At 44.0% G+C, this 12,664-nt stretch overlaps 2 protein-coding genes across 3 annotated transcripts; both read left to right on the top strand.

Moving 5' to 3' along the window:
- The first annotated feature begins 1,034 nt into the window (after window positions 1-1,034).
- Window positions 1,035-4,979, top strand: LOC108126988 (accessory gland protein Acp36DE). Of its 2 annotated transcripts, XM_017243791.3 has the most exons (5): window positions 1,035-1,223; window positions 1,294-3,308; window positions 3,743-4,282; window positions 4,341-4,499; window positions 4,557-4,979. In XM_017243791.3, exons 1-5 carry the CDS (start codon window positions 1,055-1,057, stop codon window positions 4,962-4,964), a joined length of 3,291 nt encoding a protein of 1,096 aa, XP_017099280.2. In that variant the 5' UTR covers window positions 1,035-1,054; the 3' UTR covers window positions 4,965-4,979. The 2 variants fall into 2 exon arrangements, with proteins under 2 accessions (XP_017099280.2, XP_017099281.2); XM_017243792.3 differs by lacking the exons at window positions 3,743-4,282; window positions 4,341-4,499; window positions 4,557-4,979 and adding an exon at window positions 3,374-3,462 and having other exon boundaries at window positions 1,038-1,223.
- A 1,741-nt stretch (window positions 4,980-6,720) lies between these two features.
- On the top strand, window positions 6,721-10,051 carry dbf (doublefault). Its single transcript, XM_017243864.3, has 2 exons — window positions 6,721-8,439; window positions 8,774-10,051. Exons 1-2 carry the CDS (start codon window positions 7,173-7,175, stop codon window positions 9,802-9,804), a joined length of 2,298 nt encoding a protein of 765 aa, XP_017099353.2. The 5' UTR covers window positions 6,721-7,172; the 3' UTR covers window positions 9,805-10,051.
- The last annotated feature ends 2,613 nt before the right edge of the window (window positions 10,052-12,664 follow it).

The following is a 12,664-nucleotide window of genomic DNA, read 5'->3' as shown; positions in this document are numbered from 1 at the left end:
TTCACTTTTCGTAGTAAGTTCAGTTTCAATATGCTGACTGATTTCTACAAGGCGCTTTGTGCGCTAGTTTTCCTAAGTTCAGTCGTTTCTGGTGTTGTCCCATTTTTTCCAGCAGGATTTCGACCAATACCAATTAGACCAGATACAGGATTTAGACCATTAGCTCGACCACTTGGACCATTAATGCCAGGAGGATAGAGGCTGCAGCAGCTGCTGCCCAACGTCATTGAGACCAGAAAGGTGCCTTTTGCGGCCTTTACCCACTTTGACTTCACCCTCTCAAAGGATATCCGACCATTGGTTTACGACAGTGTTGTCAACTCCTGCGCAAAATAAGGCTCGAATAAGGGTCTTTGGTCGAATCTAAAAACTATTCTGTAAAGTTTTTATAAAAATCTATTCAATAAATTAAATTCAATTTAAATAAATATTTTATTTTTCTTGAAAGAAAATCCTGCAAGTTTGTGGCTCATTAAATCTTTGGTTTCAAGTTTGGTTTATACAACTAATGGGATCATATTTTACAATCTCATGATCTTTGAGGAGTAATATGTAACTATGGCATGGCTAAATAATATAATATGTTTAAATATTATAGTAAAAATACGGTTATAGGGGATATATGGTTACAAATTGTAACAGTTTAGCATCAATTTATATAACTGAATATCTGTGGAATATAACATTCAGTTTAGTGACCAACGTGGCATATAGAATATTATTATATAATATTGATCATTGGAGGCTAGCTTTTTAATTCGAAATAAATGATTGATCAATTGCCCTAGGATGCTCATCCTTACAACCACAGTCCTGAAATCCTGAATATAAAAAGGACAAACAGAAGAAATAGATGGAAAGGTTTTCTCAAGGTTGCCCGATCCCATATAACCTTTTCTGGCCTTTCCGCTAATGATGCAACCTTGGAATGTTAATCTCATTATATTCTCTGTGAAATCTTATTCGAAGCGTGTGTTTTTTAATTTCTCGTATATTAAAGTTTGAGCCTATAAAAGAAAATGATTTCACTTTTCGTAGTAAGTTCAGTTTCAATATGCTGACTGATTTCTACAAGGCGCTTTGTGCGCTAGTTTTCCTAAGTGCAGTCGTTTCTGGTGTTGTATTAGATCCAAGACCACTTGGACCAGATATAGGATTTAATCCAGGATTTGGACCACTTGGACCATTAACACCAGGAGGATTTATTAGAGGTAGTCAATTAGGTAAGAAAGTCTCAGGGACACTTAATAAAATACATTTTCCCTCTCACATACCTACAATTATTAATTATAGTTGATTATTATAAGGAGCCGCAATATACAATATTGAACGATCAATCCCAGTCGCAAACTCAAACCCAATCACAATCTCAAAATCAATTGTTAAATAAAAAGGATTATCTACTGGATCAACCTATTTATTACGATGTTCTACCGCGGTCACAAGCACAGCAACAAAGTCAATCTCAATCTCAATCTCAAGCTCTGGCTCAGGCTGAAGCTGAAGAAAATTCTCTTAATCAAATCCAAAGCCAGACTCAATCACAAGCCCAGGAGCAATATCTCCAAGATCTTCAAGCGCTTTCTCAGTCTCAGTCTCAATCTCAATCTCAATCACAGTCTCAATCACAGTCACAGTCACAAGCTCAAGCCCAAGCACAAGCCCAGGCTCAAGCACAAGCCCAAGCCCAAGCTCAGGCTCAAGCCCAAGCTCAAGCACAAGCTCAGGCTCAAGCCAGTTTATTGAATCAAATTCAAAGCCAGTCTCAATCGCAATCGCAATCACAGTCGCAGACACAGACACAGACACAACAAAATATTCTAAGACAAATCCTAGGCCAGTACCAATCGCAACAACAGATCCAATTTATACGAGATCTTATACAGCATTCCGAACTAGAGAAAGAAACCCAATTAAAATTGCAGGAGCAATATCTAATAGAACTGCAAGTGCAGATACAGGAACAAACTTACAGACAGAGTGTGTTATGGGCTAAGGCGCTGGCCTTTGCTCAATATATAAGGAAGCTAAAGATCCAGGCTCAAGCTGAAGCCCAGGCTCATGCGTCGGCCCAAGCTAGAGCTGAACTTAAGGTTACTACTCTGGATCGGGCAAAAACTAGGGAAAAGGTTAGGGCTGACGCTGCAGCTGCAGCTCTGGCAAGGCATCAAGCCCTGGCACAATCTCGGGCCCAATCTCAAGGTTATATTTATGCGGAAGCATTTGCTCAGCTACAAGCTCTTAGGCAGGCACGATCTCTAGCTATAGACCGATTCTTCAGACTATCCCGAACGGAAGTAAGAGCTCAAGCCACCGCCCTAGCCCTACAGAAAACTCTTGCCAAAGCAAGAGCTGAATTGCAGGTTAAACTGTTGGAAGAACTGAAGAACAGAATTTTGGAAGAACGACGACGCATCGTTATTGTCAGGCAACCTGTACGCAAGATTATTTTACCCAAATATGTTGAAAAAACCAAATATGTGATCCTTCCTAACACGATTGAGTCTAACCAACAGCAAAAGCAAGAGCAGACACAGATCAATACCCAAGGCGGAGGACAGAATCAGAAACAAATCCAAACGCAGACCCAGACTAATAGTAAAATTCGCAATGGCCAAGGTAATATAATCATTCTGAATCCAGAAACAGCGAGAAGGCCGAACATTGTGGTTATCAATCCAAGTGGCGGCTCTAACTTGGCCCATCAACACCAGGAACAGACGCAGATAAACAGCCAAGGTTCCAGCTTGGCAGACCAGCACCAGCAACAAAGACAGACGCAGACACAGTTAAACAGCCAAGGTTCTAACTTGGCACTCCAGCACCAAAGACAGACGCAGTCACAGTTAAACAGCCAAGGCGGCGGATTACAGCATCAGAAACAAACCCAATCGCAAACGCAGTCCAACCTACAAGCCGAGTCGCAGTATCAGGCACAGTCACAAGCCCAGGAAGAGTCCCAGTCGCAGTCCCAGACCCAAACACAGTCTAATATGCAACATGATATTAAGGGTATTTATAGTCCCATGCCTTTACACCAGAAGCAGTTACAGTCGCAATCCCAATCTCAATCGGAGGCTCAATCTGGATCACAAGCTCAATCGCAAGCACAATCACAAAAAGCTTTAAATGATCAAGATGAAATAATTGATCTATCCATGTATCGATCTTTAAATCCAAAACAATTACAACTCCAAAATCAATCGCAACACCAAAAACAAAGGGAGGCCTTGGTACCAAAAGAGCGAGGTCGTGGCCCGATGTTAACTTTGCAGGACGACATTTCAGCCGATTCTAAATTGAACACGGTAAGTGGGTAAAAACACATGTGAAATCCTTAAAAAAATTTAAACTACTTTTTACCAACACCCAGCATGGATGACTTTCTGATCCATTAACTACAAAAAAGTAACACAATTTTTCATAAAAAAAAAAAAATAACCAAAATTGCCCAAACCAAAAGGTCCAAATTCCATAAGAAACGACACAGAGTATCTTCACTTATTTCTCATCACGAAATTTTTATAAATTTTAACAATATGATATCAAAGGTTTCAATGGCTGGAATTGCAGGAAACGGAATCACAAATCAAGAAAAAGGTCATTCTAACTATTAAGTGAATTTAAATATGTTTTGTGTCCCAGACTTTTGTAAAAACCTTGAAAGAAAATAAATGAAGATGCTAATTCCTGAACATTACATAATTATATGTGTTTTAATATGCGACGAATTATCTAACAGGTGGGACTAATTACCAAGTACGGTTACCCCTCGGAGACCCACTACTTCAACACACCGGATGGTTATACGCTCTGTTTGCATCGCATACCCCGCAAAGGAGGCAAGGCGGTCCTCCTTGTCCATGGCGTGATGTCCAGTTCAGCGTCCTGGGTGCAATTCGGACCGGCCAACGGCCTGGCCTACATTCTCCACCGGAAGGGCTATGATGTTTGGATGCTCAATACCCGAGGCAACATCTACTCCAGAAAGCACGTGGACGGTCGCCTGCCGCCGCGGAAGTACTGGGACTTCTCCTTCCACGAGATCGGAAAGTACGATCTGCCCTCCACCATTGACTTTATCCAGATGAAGACCAGTGTGCCCGAAGTTAACTATATTGGCCACTCCCAAGGGTCAACTGCATTCTTCGTAATGTGCAGTGAACATCCCAGATATGCCTCGAAAGTTCAGCTCATGCAGGCCCTTTCGCCGACGGTTTACATGCGGGATAATCGCAGTCCGGTACTCAAGTTTTTGGGCATGTTCAAGGGTAAATTTTCGGTGAGTGGCTATCCATCTGTAACCAGAATACTTAAAACAATGATTTATATATTATTAGATGTTGCTTAACCTCTTGGGTGGCTATGAGATCTCTGCAAAAAATAGACTCATCCGACAATTCAAAAACCACATCTGTTCCCAATCGGAAGTTGGCAGTAGCATATGCGGTATATTTGACTTTGTTCTCTGCGGCTTTGACTGGAAGGGCTTTAACAAGGTATGGTGGAAATATCTGACTTGTATGGATCATCTTTAGCTTATTGTATCCTTACAGACCCTAACTCCAATTGTGGCTGCCCATGCCTCCCAAGGAGCCTCAGCCAAACAGATATACCACTACGCCCAGCTCCAGGATGACCTGCACTTCCACCGTTTCGACCATGGAGAAGTATTGAACAAGCTGCGCTATGCTTCACGGGAGCCACCGGCCTACAATCTCTCCCAGGTGCTAAGCAAAGTTGTTATTCATCATGGAGATGGTGACTGGCTGGGAGCCGACTCGGATGTGGCCCACCTGAAGTTACAACTTCCCAATCTGATCGAGAGTCGGAAAGTGGACTATGATGGATTCTCTCACTTCGATTTTACGCTTTCAAAGGATGTGCGTCCATTGGTCTACGAACATGTCCTGCGTCATCTCCAGAACGCCCACGTGCATGATGACTGGGAGTATTTTAGATAGATTCCTAACATTGAAAATCAATTGATTCAATTGTATTCATTTCATAAGGTTCTAGTAAAGCCAGGAATCGGAAACTAAAGATAAATTCTTGAGCTTTTGGTTGAGAATTACAAGTAACTGAATTATGAAGCAAAAATTCATATACTTTTTAGGGAAAATAGCTGTGTTTAAATGATTCTGATTATTTATGAATATTCCTACCGTAATTCTGCCTCCAGCAATATTTTCGTGGAAAACAGTTACATCGATAACGATGCTTCCATTTGGGGATTCATCTACCAATATATATACATATATGTATGTCTTTACTTTGGCTCGGGGCCCTTTCCATCAGCATCACTCAGTAGGAAGAGAAAAGAAATCAATGCTTACGAGCTGTACCCCAAAAAAGAATTTGCATATCCATCCAAGGCCCCAAGCGCTTCCATAAATTTCACGTCCTGAACGCATATTTACACGCCGCGAGGCCAAGTTTTCAAATTAAGTTTGCAATCGAAATGAGGCAAAGGAAGGCCGGGACCGTGGCTTTAAATTGCTCACGTGTGTGACACATTTCTTTTGGCGGAGCAGCCACGACAATGGCGAGCAAGCGGAAGCGGAAACGCGAAATGTGAAAAATGCGCACAGCAAACAAAACTGGGATGGGGCCAGGGGGATACTCGGCGGTGGTGGAACGTGTCGCTTAACAGTTCCACGTACGCCGCCCCCGGGGGTAGCAGGCCCCACCAAGCATAACCCCCTTGGATCCGATCAGTACTGACATATCAGCCATTTTACAGCTAAATTAGAAACAAAAATTAACAAAAAAGATTTGAAAATCAAGTAATCATAATAGAAATTATTAATTTCTTAAAAGTAAAATACATTTTTATTAAGATTATAATATTCTCTCAACTCATCTTTGTTTCAACTATATAGTTTTTCCATAAGAGGCCTTTTTTAGTCCCAACACTGTTTCCCATATGGTAGGCTTCCATTTGAACGGAAACGGATGCCCCTCTTTAAGCCCCAAAAGAAAACCCGTTGTACGTGTGTTATTTAATGCTTATCTTTATCCTTTTCCCATTAGTGTTATTGATGTTGGCAGGGCCGTTCGTTGTCAACCTGCTCCCAAAGCTTCCCCACAGGTGCGACTGCTCCTGCCTGCCCCTGCCGCTCGATAAACTCGCCCTCCGGCTAAGCACTGACAATTGATGCCAAGGATACGCCAGCCAAATCACGCGCTAAACATTATTCTAATGTCCCCAGGCAGACACATATGTAGGTACATTCGAGTCGGCATCGGTTGATTTGCCGGCTTTTGTTTCACAGGCGAAAAGTTTTGCGAGAATATTTAAAGCCCTGCCATGCCATTTCTCGGTATTTTCGTGTGCGTCAAAAGGACCCTTGGGGCTGACATTCTGGATTCAGCTCCTGAATCCTAATCCCACGCATTGAACAGGGTCGTGTCCTTGAAGTATTAATACAACAGATGGTTTGGAACAAAAATAAAGCGAAGCTTTTCTTAGAAACGAGGCCATAAAAGGACTTCTGACAAAACTCAAATTTTATTAAAAGACCATATTATTTTAAAGAAATCGGTAAATTAAAAACAAACTTAGTGTTATAAGAGATAATTTGTTGACTCCCATTTGAATGAAGCACAACTATTAAAAAACTATCTATTTATCAACACTAAAGACCGCCAAGACCTTAATTTATATTCAAAAACAATTGCGTCCCTCGGAAAAATATTAAAACATGGTCTGCTTTGAAATTGTAATCCCCGAAGTAGGCCCGTCAGGCATCGAGTTTTGTTATGTAGTTTTGCGACTGGTGGAGAAACCTTTCACACATTTTAAACACCAATTCCCAACAAATTCAAATGTTTTGCCAACATTTCGTATTAGAATAGTAGCACAAATAAGTAAGAAGCGGTCGAGGAATTTCGCGCGGCCTCAAGTGTATGGACACCCCTTCGCAATCAACGACCCGAGTTCTCTATTTTCTATGTAAAGCGACGAGCTAAAGAAGCAAAAAAATACCAGAGTATAAACGCATATTGGAAATTTAAAAAAAAACTGAAGACGAATAGAACGCAAATCGCAAGCCAGATGCGCTGACCAAAAGGACCAGGCCAATACGAGTCCCAGACAACAACAAATTATAAACCAGCCAGCTGTCAGCTAGAGTTCCAAAGAGCTGAACCAGACCCGGTGATACCGAGCCATGTGGACGCGCAAATACAAGCCGCGGCCTTTGCGCCATTTACCTGTAGTCCATGAGCAGATCGTGATGCAGTGCGCCCGAAACCTTGTCCGGGTGGCAGCTGCTCTGCCGCAGCCCCAGCCTCGATGTCCAACCGGCCATATTCCTGTCCTGGTGGAGCTCCGCCGCACTGACGATGCAGAAATCTACCTCTACCAGGTGAACATAATGCCCGCTAGTTGGCCCGCTGATAACTCCTTAGAGGGAGGACAATCGGACGAACATCTTCCGATAGTTGCTCATGCCGGATCCATCAAGGCCTCTAAGCGCCCACCTTGCCCCATGCATGGCAATTCGGTGCCGGATGCGGCGACTGCCATCGAATGCTGGTCTCCGCCAAGTAACAGCAGCAGCACCACCAGCATCACCAGCTCTGACTCAAGCTTCTTGGCCCCCATGGTGTTTAGACAGAACTCGATGCATGTGGTTAGCGGGAGGAACGATTCACCCGCCGCCGAGAATATCTCCACCTTTTGCGAAGCAGCCGTGTCCGCAGAGGCAACGGATCCGATACGAGCACACTTCATGGCCACCCTCTTCCAGCAGCAACGCAGTCCGCTGTACTACTCCGAGATATGGCTACAGGAGGGTTCCAATCGTCCCAGAGTTCAGATCCCTCCACCCGGAAACACCACTCGTGCACTGATGCCGCCCCCGGAAAACAACAGTTTTCAGATCACTCCACCGGGAAACACCACTCGTGCACTGATGCCGCCCCCGGAAAACAACAGCAACAATATTGGTTCTGTTCGTAGGCCGCGGCCCATCAACGGATTGCGGCAGACTGCGGCGGCGACGATGAAAGACCGCATGATCGCCGAACTCTGCTTGGACACCAACGGAGAGTACGTAAAGAACGAGGTCCTACAGACCCCGATCAACGGCTTTGCCCCATTTCCAATAACGCCCGCCGGGCTCCCCAAACTACCTCTGAACAGCATCAACGGCCATAGGGGCTCCGGCTATGTGAGCGAGGAGCACACAGGTGGCGCAATCATTAAGAACGGCTTCATAACCGGGGAACAAATATCAGCTTACTCAGATCAGGACAAGGTTATGTGGTTGCGCAGTCATAACACCCAGTTGGGACAGACGCAGGAAACAGGCTCCTACCAGACGATGGTTCCCCTCCCGGTCCAATGTCAAGGCCATATTCAAAACTCCACCGCCATGAATTTCGAGGGATCTGGAGATTCCTCGGAAAAATCACGCCTGGCCAGTGAAACAGGTGAGTTGGGAGTCCCAACTGCCTCAAAATTGAACATAAAACCAGAATCTTAAAATAAAAAGGCCAGGTCAAAACATAGTTCCCCCTTTTCTGATTTTACTTTCACCTGGAGTTGCCTTTATGGGGCCAATATATATTTTAAAAGCTATTCTTTTAAAGGACGATACGATACGATACGGAATTCGAAACAAAACGGAGCTCGGGGGAATGTGCTTTTGCGGTCTTATAATCTTTAGACTATATATGTATGTTAGAGGTTGACTTTCTTTTTAATTGTTGTCGAAAATCCCAAACTTGATATTAATAGTTTCTCTCGCCTTTCTTTCTTTTTTAGATCCAGCAGCAACCTCGACAGAGCCCAGCGGCCGCTACCCAATCGAGCTGCGGACCCTGTTTCGCTGGAACTATTGCAGCCTATGCCGCACGTCTATGCGGACCGTACGCAACGCAGTGGATCACTACTCATCGCGGGCCCACGACCGGCGGGTCAGCTCCTGGCTAGTGCGCCAGTGCGTCGCCCAGGCGAAAATATCAGGCATAGGCGTGGGGCCAAACGGTGGCGTTGGAGATGAACTGGGCATGACCTCTGGCATTGGACCGGTAGGCGGATGCCGGAGCACAAGTGTTACCGGCAGTGCAAGGGATGAGGTGTTGCACTATCTGAACACCACCCGCCCTGCAGACTTCTACTGCGACCTGTGTGACCTAAAGTTGACGTCCATGATGCACGCCCAGCAGCATTTTTTCGGAAAGCGCCACCGCCTGGTAGCCCAGAACCAGACAAAGCCCAACGGCGGTGGGTACTACGACCTGGAGGGGCGGTGGGTGCGCACCGATGCCAAGGGGCTGATGTGCGAACTCTGTGACGTGAGCATCACCTCGGAGACCCAGATGGCATTGCACATGTCCGGGACACGTCACCAGCGGATGGTGTACTCGCACTACGCGAATGGTGGAGGCGGTACCCTGATCATGGGCGGAATTGGAAATGTCTATGGAGGTGCTGGTGGCGGAGGTGCCGTTTCTGGTGGAGTTACCTCATTCAATGGCAGCCACATGTATCGCGTAAATGCCAACGGGACACTGGCACCCTTTAGCTCGCACGAAGTTCCAGTTTTCATCAATCAGACCCCCACCTCCCTGTCTAAGACATCAGTTACGCCTGCTCTTAAGGCCACTACCATCTCGGTGCCGAATCTGTGTTACCTTCCGCCACGCCCTTTTAACGAGCAGAACACCGCCTTCTACTGCGATGCATGCAACGTACCGCTGAACCATCTGAAGTCGGTGAAGCAGCACGAGGACGGGCGGTTGCACCGACGAAATTTGCATCGAAGACCCGCAAGAACGGTGATTCTAAATTGACTCGTGGCCCTTTGGCCGGTAAGGGGAAGATACTTTAAAGCTTACGGATGCAATGGAACAGAGGGCAGCCACGAGCGGGAAGACGAGCAGAGTGGAGCCAAGCGCGGATGGTGCTATGGGGGGGCATATCCCTGGGCCAGGCCACGCCAACGCCATGCCCCTATCAAAGCTGTTTGCTGTTCAGTGTTTTTTTTGCGGTTTATTTTTGATCTATCTCCCTATCTTTTTATATGTTTTCTAAAAGTAAATGAAATAAATTTCTGAAAACCAAAAAAACATGGGAGATTTTAATGTTATATAAGAAAGGATATTATATTTAATATTTCTTAAAGCTTTAAAGACAAATCCAACAAATTGTTGCATACTTTCAGGCTGGCATAATGCTACCCACTTGTGCAGTTGCAGATTTGGAGATGGAGACTGGTGGAACTATCAACGCTTCCGGGCTTAATTAATGATGCCATGCACCCACCGCACCACTCACACCCCTAGGCTAAAATGTCTGGAATCTTGCTTTTAATTGCCCGCCTGCTTATGCAGAGGCACGCTCTTCTGGCCAATGGTTTTTGGTTGCCGATGCTGTTGCCGCTGCCGCTGCCGCCAGCCGGAAATGGCATAAAATCTGATGATGCTGCCACAGGAGCCGGCTCTGGCTGCAGACAATGGGTGGCCATAAAAAGGAGTTATCGCTTGACAAATATCAGACAGCAGAAGAGAGTGTGTACGACCACAATGTCAGTCAGCGAGAGTCTAGACAAAACATGGCGCTAAATAAATAAATAGCCGCAGTAACAGCAAAAAACACACACACTCACTGACAACCACAAAAACGGAAAAGAGACTTTGGAAAAATTTATAGCCAATTTTTTCTGTGTATGTGTGTTTTGTTTGGGCTTGAAGTTTGACGCTGTACAAGGTCAATGGCGGGGGCGTGGGCGTGGTCAAGGCCCGACACATCCTGGCTATGGATATCAACTATATTTATACCCGTTTCGAAGTCTGGCAGCCGCCGGCAGACGGCAGAAGCTTCAAACATGTTTTCGCATAAATTAAACTTCTTATCTGGCTGTAAAACATTTGACGCCGTCGCATTTTACCCGATTGCAGTGCGGAAATGTGCATATAAGCAGCAAAATAAACTGTGAGCCCATATATGGCTCACAGTGGCAGAGCAAATGTTTCGAAATATAAATAAATATTGGAAGGAAATGGACATTTTATCGATGATATACATAATGATATTGCCATTGTTCACATATACAATTCGCATATATCATTTAAATTCATCCTGAAGCTCTCAGATGCGTTGAAATTCACTTAATTTTTAAGTTATTTTTTACAATTGCCGGAAAATTGTTAAATAAATAGCTTTCAGTTAAATTTAATTTAAGCTTTTTGGCAAAAACAACAGATATTTTTGGGAGGGAAATAATTGAAGCCTTCAAGCTACCAATATTATTTTTCCCTTTAAATATTTTTATTAGCCGAACTCCCACTCTGGGAAATTGCTTTGGGTTTGTGGACAACTGTGTAAACAAATTAATTATGCAACTGTGTGGCTGAACAAACTGACTCCCTGTCCACTTGCTTTCGCTCAATAAAATATCCTTTCAACATATTTCAGCACAGACATTCGCCATTTCCTGCGACGTGGGGAGGACGAGTGGGGTTCCCCCGTACCCTGGGCCTGCTGGAAAATGGTCGCTTAAATCGCTCAGGCATAAGGAAATTTATGCGTGGCAAAACCAAAACCAAAACCGAAACCAAAACACATTCTCCAGGGCAAACTCTTGGCTCTGGCGACTAATTTGCATTCGCATGGCCCCCAGATACAACGCAAAGATACAAAGATACAGAGCTACACGGGTCCACAGGCCAAATGCAACCTGCATCTGTGCAATTAACATAATTTTGGCAAAACGTAGAGTTGCAAAATTCACACAGAGGTAGTCTTAAATGAATGCATCAAAAATATCTAAAAGTTAATTGAAAAATGTACTTTCACTAATAACCAGAAGAATAAAATAAAAGTATTTCGCTTACAACAACTCTTATTCAGTGTGAAATGGCCAAATTACGATCTTTAATTTTTTAATATTTTGACTGCTTGTTATGTGATCGTTTACTTGTCAAAACCTAATAAACATTTTTTTATATCTCAGTTTTTTTGTTGTTGGGGTTTATAGCACTTATTATGACGTCGGCCGATGTTATGTCAAAACTAGACTCAGATTTCCTAAAGGGTGTGTTGGGGATCAGCGCTAAAGGTTCAAAGCGTGTGAAGTGCTTATTGTTTTGCTGTCTCTGCGGAATTATATAAAATGCTTTTAATGTTTTTAATTGTTACGTGTTTCGCGCACTTTTGTGTCTCATAAAAAAGGCAAGTGAGTTTATGAGGGAGGTGAGGACTAAGCTGGGCCATAAAGAACTAGCTTGACGACCTTTTGCTCTGCTTATTAATGAAAATACCCAAAGACCCCCTATTAGTAACTGGAAAATAAATCAACTTTGGTGTTTGTATTGCACATCCACTGTTGATGTGTACCTTTCCGCCTCGTCATCTGCATCAAATGCAAACAAATTGAACAAGACGTTGATTAGAATTTGCAATTCGCGACATCACAGACATCAGCATTAATAAACAAATCCGCTGGAGATTGGTCAGGCAGCAGCAAAAACATTTTGGGATGGGATATGTGTCAATCGAACGAATCGTGGCTCCAGCACCACTAGCCAAAATAACAAAACAAAAAGCAAACACTTGCAGCAGGGGCAGCAGCAAAAACCAGCTCTATGGGAAATTGTTTTTGTTTTGGCATTTTCGCTCACAAAATATTGCAAGAAATGTAAACAGGAACAG

The sequence above is a fragment of the Drosophila bipectinata genome, chromosome 2L, assembly GCF_030179905.1.
Source record: "Drosophila bipectinata strain 14024-0381.07 chromosome 2L, DbipHiC1v2, whole genome shotgun sequence".
NCBI classification, from domain to species: Eukaryota; Metazoa; Arthropoda; class Insecta; order Diptera; family Drosophilidae; genus Drosophila; species Drosophila bipectinata.
This window is presented reverse-complemented; position numbering and strand designations above follow the sequence as displayed.